Here is a 9,087-nt window from a genome sequence, read left to right as displayed (position 1 = left end):
TTTCTCAGGTTTATGGCTATGTGGGATGCCTTGCTATTGATCAGGCTTCTCCAGGGAGGATTCCCAAACTTTGGCTTGCAGGCATTAGCAGGCTGGTGCAACCACTGCCCCTTTTCTTTTCAGGCCTCTGGGCTACATATAAAGACTTAAAGGATGATTCTGCTGGAAAAGTGTCTCAGAAGGAGAAACGTGTGGGCCTGTTTTGACAGAGGAAGAGGCTTTTGCTTGCTTATTAACACAGCAGCAGAAACCAGTATTACTGAAAGGCATTAAAACTATTTTGAAGTTCATACACCTCCTGTGCTGAGGTGTATTTTATAGTGACATGTGGGCCAGAGAGGGATAATTAACACTGCATTCACTGCCAAAATGCCTATAGATGTGTCCCTTGCCAATCATCTGTCTCCAATACACCCAGGGCCTAAAGGTGTTCCCACTATTAAAGACAGTACCAAGTTCAAAACTACAGGCCTGTTCTCATCTCTTTTCCATGCCTCTGTGATATCAGATATTCCCTAGAAGACAGCAGAATGAAATTAACTTTGTAGTGGCATGGAATATTGTTTTGTGTCTTAGCAGCCCTTTATTAATGTGGTGTGTGCAAGCAGGCCTGATCTGCCAAATGAGGAGAGACTGAACTGATCCCTAAAGGCACAAAGAGGTTCTCAATTAGAAGTCATGGACATGTAGGGCTCTTGCTGATGGATGTATAAGTTCAGTTGGTGTAAAAGAGAAGGAAAAGGACAGGAGTGCCACCTTTTTGGGTGCAGTTTGTGTGGTCATACAAGATATATTTTTGCTCTTTTCCATTTGTTTCTGGCCTCTGCCAGGGAACCTCTCAGAATTTCCTGGAGCTATATGTCAGGTGTTGACAGGAGGACTGCTAATTTTGCCAGCATGCCATGCTAATTACTAATTTTGGTAATTTAACACAATGTCACTTGATAGAAACACTTCTGTAGCCTCTTGATTTTCTTCTTAATATGAAACACAGATGAGATTCACCACTGACATGTCAAGTAATCTTTCTGCCATGATGACTGTGGACATGAGATGAAACATGAGGTTTCAGTATCCAAACTCCTAAATTATGTGTGAGTGCTGTAAAATTAAAAGCTTTTTCTCTCTGGCCTCGTGTACTTTATCAAAACATGTTATCTGCGGAGAAAAACTGAGCAATAACATTTCCAAAGTGTTTTCTGGCTTTCTGAATAATGAATTGAACTTTAATATTTATTAAATACAAAATAGTAATAAATTACAATTGCACAATTTCTTACAGTTTTTATTAAGATCAAAACTTATTTGTTCAGACTAGATTTATATAAATAAATCACAGTACATTTTTACTTGTGTTCAGAAGATTGTAATACATATTACAAAATTAAGAATTTCTTTGTCCCTCGAACCATCACCGCGAAAAGAATCATGCATTATTTCTACTAAACAAACAAAATGCCCAACTAATTGAGAGAGCCTCGATACAGGTATGGCCCTGCTCTCCAAAATTAGACATGAAACATAGAGATACCAGGACTACTTACTGAACAAGAAATAATAAAGTATAGTACAATGCTGATGTGCTACCGAAACCAAAAGGATACCAGAAAACAACACACCTCTCTTCACACACCTTCGCGACGGGCATCGAGGACGGCAGCTGGCCAGCATGCAACCGAGTAAAACACCTCAGCTTTACAATGTCTACGTTTGAGCAGAAAGGAGGAGGAGGAGGAACTAAAGAGCCCAGACAAAACAAAGGAGCCAATGAAGAGCCCAGATGTTTGCAAGTCCTCCTGTCACCTTCCCCCTCGCTCCGCGGGCGACGCTTTCCGCGGTGGGCAGCGCCACTGCCGCGCTCCAAGGAGACGGATGCGCTGCCAGGGAACTGCAGGGCCCTGGAGATGGATGTGCTGCCAGGGAACTGCAGGGCCCTGCAGAACTCCCAGCTGGGGTTCCTTGCCCAACCCACTGTGTTGGAAAGGAGCTGTGAACGCAGCTCTTGGAGCTAGCCATTCTTGGAATGCAGCTGGCACCTGGCGCACGCGCTGCCACGCTGTCACCTTCAATCGTGTTGGCACTAATTGCAGCAAGGTTCAAGGTCACCAAGTCTGTCCTGCTGCCCTTTTCTGCAGCACAGGGGGCTCCTGTTAAATTCTACAGTGTTGTGGATTACTTTCACTATATGATTTTTTTCCCCCCCTACTAGATAAGAGATCCATTGTTTTCTCTCTCGATACTGAGATGCAATCGTTTGGCAATGCACTGTTCTAAGGGGAAAAAAGCATTTCATCAATGACACTTCAGATGGAGTCACCTGATCGGCTTTTATCACTTCCTTCTGTTCAAACAAAATGTATTAACAACAAAGTCATTTCTGATGGATTTCTAGCTGGGTCAAACAGATTTTTCAACTGAATTTCCTGGTCCCCGTTTATTGTTTGTTACTTTTAAACCAAACGAGTTTTCAGCTATTTTTTATTTCAGTTGCAGACACATCCCCTCAGTGCTGGAATGTTGCTAGGTGATAAGCATGTAAATCAATATATCTCTTGTGTCCCTGCCTTTGGGTGCTCATGTTAATATAGCTACATACCATGCTTGGTGTTTAAAACACGTGAACGAAACCAAACTAAACCAAATCAAACCAAACCAAAGAATAAAAACAACCCAAAAGCCCCCTCAGCAACCATCCCCTCAAGCCAAGAAGGGTGGACATTTTTTTCATTCTTTTGCATTGTCCTTTGCTGTTGTTTCATTTTGTATTGATCCAGGAGTTCCCCTATGAGCAATTGAATTGTACCTCAATGTAACAACTGTCTCACATGTGCTGCTTTTGTGTTTTATGGATCTGCTGGCATGGAAAACTGAGCCATGCAATGGCTGGTGAGAACAATTTTAACACTGGGCTTTTTATGCTACATATTGTTTTTCTGTTCTGGTAGTCCCTGCTTCCCCAGACTGAGATGAATGTTTGCTTATCCACCGCCAGGGCTTTTTGCAGGGAAAAGCAAAACGAAGAAAACAGCAATGCTTTTAATGTCTTGTGATTTCAGTGGAAGCAGATAAAGAGATATGTGTGCACTCAGCTGCAGAGGAGTTGTGCTGTGAGTGTTTTGTCATGGGAATATCAGGGCACTGTCCATGGCACTCGGCCTCACTGTTAGTAACTCTGAAGGTTTTCCCATTGCCACTCACTGCTTTGTCACAGAACAGCACCTGACACGGAGGCTTCTTATGGAAAACTAGAGGTAACAATTTAATAGCAGGTTGTTAAAAAGCAAAATGGGATTAAAATCTTGCTGAGATGCATTTCTAAGCGATTCTCTTTTCTATTTTAGAGTTACGACACTTGTCACACAGTGTAATAATGCATTCACAGCAAATAAGAAAATAAATGAGGGTTTCAGCTTTGAAACCATTCTTGTGAGCCTACTGGTGATTACCACTGAGAATCACAGCTCAGAGAAGAAAGACTGAGCAGCATTGGGACCATAGCTTTCCCTGGGTTTGCAGTTGAGTTTGTAGCAGAATTATCCAGTCCTTCCAGGCTGTGGTATTATTGTAATACAGCCCAAAGATAGCAGCAGTCTACTGGCCAACCAGAACGAGAACAGAAAAATATTTAGGGTCTAGGGAATATCACTGGTTGAGTTTAAAGGTGAAGTATCCAAATATATAAAATCTCTATCACTCCATAGATGCACTACTATGATAAGGCAGGTATTTGTAAAAAGCACATAGTAATGCCACAGCCTGAGTAACAGTTTGCAAGTCATGAGCAAAAATTAGGAGAATTCAATAAATTTAGGGGGTTTTCCTCATCTCTAAGCCTTTGAAGTCTGCTGGATTCCACTTGAAATGCTCACGGTCACAGAGATATCTTTCCGTGTTTTAGAAGAACTCTGTTCAAAATAATTCTTTTGATACATTAAATAAACTGAGCATTGTAATAAAACAGAAGAACTGCAAACCACTGGCAATTATAATAATACCACTTTTCAGCTGATGTCCCTTTGAGCCGTTGGCTGATTTATACCTGCAGCATACATTTACAGCAGATCCAAGATCTCCTGCAAGTTCCAAGATATTCTTTACCCACAAGTAATTCTGATTTTGTGAAAGATCCTCATAGATAGGTTATAAAACTAATTTTTTAGACTTGAGGCCAAAATGTTAGATATTTCTTCAAATCTGTGCATGCATATTTGTGTCAGCAGAGATGCAGGTCCAAAATGCTTGGTGAACACTGATCACATACAAGATGTGAAGCAATGTGTGTGCACATAAAATTATCTGAACTCTATCTAATGACCAGGGCTCCCTCTCTGTAAGTACACAGCAGACAGCTGTATTGTATAAAACATCCATATTTTGCATTTGCATCTTTTAAACAAAAAAATTCCCATGTAAAGATGTGAGTCAAGTTCTCTGCAGAAGACACTGGAGGATGAGAGAACTCCATGCATGGCTGAATGAGTGGTGAAAAATTTATTCCAGGGTCTCCTGCTTCGGGGTACAAATTTCATTACGTGACAAAATGCAGTGCTTTGATTCATTTTCTTTTAATGGTCAGAATTTGTCAGAATTTACAATATGCCATCATGTAAAACAGCCCTGCTAACTCTACCACAAATAATAAAGGAAGTCTTCACAGGCACTATATATTTGGAACAGCATTTTCAGACGACATGGGGGTGTGTGTGTGTGTTTGTATGATCCAGCATTGCCACCTGGGACACACTTCCAACAGTCTGCAGTGCCGTGGACACGACTCAGAAACGTTGACTGGAAAATCATCCACAAAGGTTGAGGACTAACAACCTCCATGTTATACAGATGGTTATCTCCTCCCTCAAAGAACATGCTGTCATTACAAATACCATATGCATCTTGTTCTCACCCAGCAGAACTTTTTTTACAGTTTTTCAGATTTGAAGGATTTCTGCAAGGAACCATATTAATTTGTTTTCACGTCAGGTGAAAGGAGGCACCAGCTGAGACTGAGGACGCAACTTGTCATCAAAAAATAAGTATCTGATGGCAATCATTCTTGAAAAAAAAAATACTAAGAAAGCTAATCATTCACAATACTGCACCTTTTTTGCAAGTACAAGGACAATATCTGTTGCTGCTTCCCATATTTGTTGGTTTACATTGCTATCATTTTGCTTGTAAACCTGAGTTATTCTACTGAACAGAAATGATGACTCCAATTTGGGTAATGCTTACGACCATACAAATAATCTATCAGTAGCAGTAGTGTCAGCTGGAAAATTAATGCTACAAGTGGATAACATCACGCTATTTGAAACCAATAGCTCTTCACACAGTAGAAGACTGAGGGTCCTATTCAGCAAATATTCAGGGTCCTACGGCTGTGGCCACAGAGGTTCCAGAAGCTCTCGCTGAGTCTAATCCTGATTCAGGAACCAAAATGATATGCTGTGTATATATTTCTCTGCACAGCCTGGATGCGCTGGACACCCTCCCCCACTTGATTCCTGGGAAGGAAAAAAAAATGTCTCTGTTCAGCTTTCAGTGACATGAAAAGCAATCCACAGCAATGAAATCTAAAGAAGTTAGCCAGGCATGTATGAAAAGAACAGGATGCCTGTGAAAAGGGAAGAGCTGTCAAAACCTAATTGTGGGCTCTGGCTGCAATGAAATTTATCAAAGAGGGAAGACAGGTTGGATATAAGGATGTAGACAACTTCTGCTAAGAGACACTTGTTGTGCTCTGGGCGACAGTAACCCTTACACCACACCTCGTGTGCCCTGTCAGGACGTTCCTGCCAACACTTGCCTGCAGCAGAGAGCTCCCAAATGCCCAGGTCAGCATTTCAAGCGTGGCACTTCAGCCAGCATCTACCCTGTCACTGGGGGCACAAACACCTGGGCAGAGCTGCCCCACTGCTGGCAGCAGCTGTGCTCAGAAGGCATGGAGCCTTCCTCCTGCCATGGGCACTCCCTGCTCAGCCTGTGCTGCTGTGGCACCAGGAAACACAATTCCCTATGGACACAGGACAAAACTGTGGGATTATTCCCAGCTTGCAGCATCTTCATAATGCCTGGCAGTCTTTTCTGGAACTGCCTATGGCCAGTGCTCAGAACCAAGCAGGGAAATCTCCAGTGGCACTGTGGTAGCACAGCTGCACTCTGGTGCAGGAAGGAAGCTCAGAGGGGCTGTGAACTGCCTGCCTCCAAGTATTAGTGCCCACAGCATCACTCCTGGCTTCATAAGGGCTCTGTGCTCTTTCCTGTCTTTCAACATTGAGTATAGCTCTGGGGCTGTTCATAAACAAGACACTTCCCTTTGACTGGGAGCACTGCCTGACTCAGCCAGTGAGAGCAACAATGGGAGCAAGTCATGGTAACTTTAGGAAGCAATTTAGTTCGATCTTTGATGAATTTCTGTGTCTCATGACTCAGGATTAGTGTTCCCTGTATTGGGGAGAGGATTAGACAGAGGGATTAAAAGGACATCTTTACCCCACTGGACTCTGTGGAATAGCCCCTGAGGATATGGCTAAGAAAGAGTTCAACAGGAATGCCAAATTTCTGCTGAATAGGTTAAAAGGGTGAGGAAGCCTCTTCGGCAGCCATCCAAGCGCAGAAGACCTGCATAACATTCCTGCTGAATAGGGCCCTAAAGACAAAAAACAAAACAAAACAAAACAAAAAAAAAGCCATAGGAACCTTGAAAAGCTTTTCTGATTCTTATGAGCGCCTCAGATCTCCAAAGACACTTAAACATATTTTTCTCACTGCAGTTAGGCATCCTTTGAGATGTGCTAGTGCCATGGATGATATATTGTTACAAGAAAAGAAGTCAAATTAGGTTGTTGTATATAAAAAAAATAAGTCTTGATTGCTCTGTAAACAAGATCCATTTCTTTACATCAATTAACGGTGAAAGTTACCCAAGATCTTAATTCAAAAGCAAAACCAAACCCTCAATCGAGTGTATAATGTTTGGTGTTTTCATATCTGCATATTACAGACAACAATTACCTTCTGTCTCCCTAAAATTGAAAGGAGCAGACTTAACCTGCGTGTCACATTTCAACTTTAAAACATTTCCAAACCCTTTTCTAGCATTCACCTCGTGCACGCAGATCTTGGGTTTGCTCATAAAATTTTATCCAACTTCTAAAGCCGTGTGGGAGAACATTTCTGATCACTGCAAGGGGGAAGCAATAAATGAGAGCCTTACCTCCACAAGAGGATGCCAGTGAGCGATGGGCTTCCGAGGGTACGAGAGCATTTCGTTCCAGTGGTCGCGACCTAGACTCTCTGCGTCGTTGCCTACTTGACAAACTCCAATGACCTCATTGTGACCTACACTGTGAAAATGGTCCATAATATTTTTTTCTTAAAATTTTACCTTTGGAACCACACAAGTTGCATATTTCATTCAGAAACGTTAACCGTGGGGGTTTTAGGATTAATTCTTGCCCGGAGAACACAAAGCACTAGGAAATATGTAGGCTTGCTCTTTGCACTTCCCACTGCTCAGAACAATTTGAAATATTGAAATATTTCCCCCCTTGTAGCACACAAAAGGTTCTTTGCCTGTGTTCTGTAATTAGCTGCAAAGGCAAACAGGCTCTAAGACACGACTTTATAAATGGAGTGTGTGTATGTAAAGGCTTAGCATATATGTACAAACTGAATATCAGTGCTTAAATGCCCAGTTACTTCAGTTCTGCCAAACACATCTGCAGCTTACTGATGTCAGTTATGGATGCAAATCTATGTTTTAAAATTTAGTAAGGGAGTTCTGCCTGGCAAAACAAAAAAATTTGGAGACTTCTACCAAGCTCAACCTGACATTAATTCCCCACTTTTAGGGAAAAAACCCCACTTTCTTTCTGGGTGCAAATCCAGCGTGCAAGATTCTATCAGCCAATATTTGACAGCTACAGGCATCTCACCGGTCATAATCCATAACAGCTATCGACAAGTTAATTTGGTCAATGTTTTCTGGAGGGACGTCAAAGACTATGGCTTCATTGTAAACGGGATTTAGGGTGTTCCTCTTGGTGGAAGTTTTCCTTTTCTTTAGCCGCCTTCCTTCACACATTAAAGAAACCTTCACGTAGGGATCTGTGTGGGTCATAAGAACAATGTTGATTTTTTTGACAAATACAAATGGAAAGTGAAGGGAGACTTGTTGTGTGTCCATACCTGCTTGAAGGATTAATCTCCTGGACCTGACTGGGATTGGAGCTTCTCTGTCAGCATGGAATGCACGGGAGGCAGTGCAGCTTTGAAAGCTTTACCTGGTTGACTGCTCATAATGAACTTTCTAGGATCAAGAAGCTCCTTGTTGTGTACCAACTTCTCAAAGGGTATTAAGATATCCACTGAAGCATCTTATACATGACTATTTTATACAACAGCCTGTGTATCAGCCTATTTATAGCAGCCTAATTACTTGTTAGATTTGTAGGACAGACAGATGATGACAATGTTTTTCACAATGGGATTTACTGATGTATGGTTAAATACAATTCAGAGTGCAACAATTAGTGACTTATATTTCTCAAGAGAATTATAATTATTTTTAAACTCCTGAATGTATCAGAAAAGAAAGATATTTCTTTGTAGCTCCTTTCTGAACTCTACAATTCCCTGCTAGTATTTAAAAGTAATTTATGAAATCTTATTTATGTTTATACTTTTTTTTGTGGGCTTTTGAAAGGGTTGCTGAAAGGATTTTGGGATGATCACCTCTTTCTCCATATGGTAGCAACAGCAGAACTGGCTCAGTGGCTCTTGGGGACTGTCAGAGAGGGCCAGTCTGTGTCATAGCTGTAACTGTCTGCTGCACAAACAAATGCCCAGTGTTGGGAATGCATTTCGGCCAGCTTGTTTTACTCTGAATTACAGTGGCATTGGAAATTACAATCTTGCACTCTTTATGAGTGATAAACTTGTTTTAAACTGTTGCTTGGATCTAAGAGAACTAAAATGTGTTATTTATTTCTCATCAACTTCTGTACTCAAGTAGAGCTCACAGTAAAATCACCCCCCTCTCAAAGACCATTCTGGGATCTGACAGTGTTGAATTCTGTGTCTTCG

The 9,087-nt window shown here is 41.6% G+C and overlaps 1 protein-coding gene across 3 annotated transcripts in view; it reads right to left on the bottom strand.

Annotated features, from left to right (window-relative positions):
- Positions 1 to 1,269: 1,269 nt before the first annotated feature.
- LOC134420417 (synaptotagmin-9) overlaps positions 1,270 to 9,087 on the bottom strand; it is a 68,859-nt gene continuing 61,041 nt past the window's right edge. Inside the window, exons 5-8 of one of the 3 annotated variants that reach the window (XM_063160572.1) lie at positions 7,938 to 8,109; positions 7,217 to 7,346; positions 6,493 to 6,649; positions 1,270 to 5,504 (exon numbers count right to left, since the gene is read on the bottom strand). In XM_063160572.1, coding sequence (XP_063016642.1) covers positions 6,542 to 6,649; positions 7,217 to 7,346; positions 7,938 to 8,109 — 410 coding nt within the window. In that variant the 3' untranslated portion in view covers positions 1,270 to 5,504; positions 6,493 to 6,541. Of the gene's footprint in view, positions 5,505 to 6,492; positions 6,650 to 7,210; positions 7,347 to 7,937; positions 8,110 to 9,087 lie in introns of those variants that run through there. The other 2 variants (XM_063160573.1, XM_063160575.1) reach the window with 2 other exon arrangements.

Source organism: Melospiza melodia, chromosome 6, assembly GCF_035770615.1.
Source record: "Melospiza melodia melodia isolate bMelMel2 chromosome 6, bMelMel2.pri, whole genome shotgun sequence".
Lineage (NCBI taxonomy): Eukaryota > Metazoa > Chordata > Aves > Passeriformes > Passerellidae > Melospiza > Melospiza melodia.
Note: the sequence above shows the minus strand (reverse complement) of the source record. Positions and strands in the feature narration are given on the sequence as shown.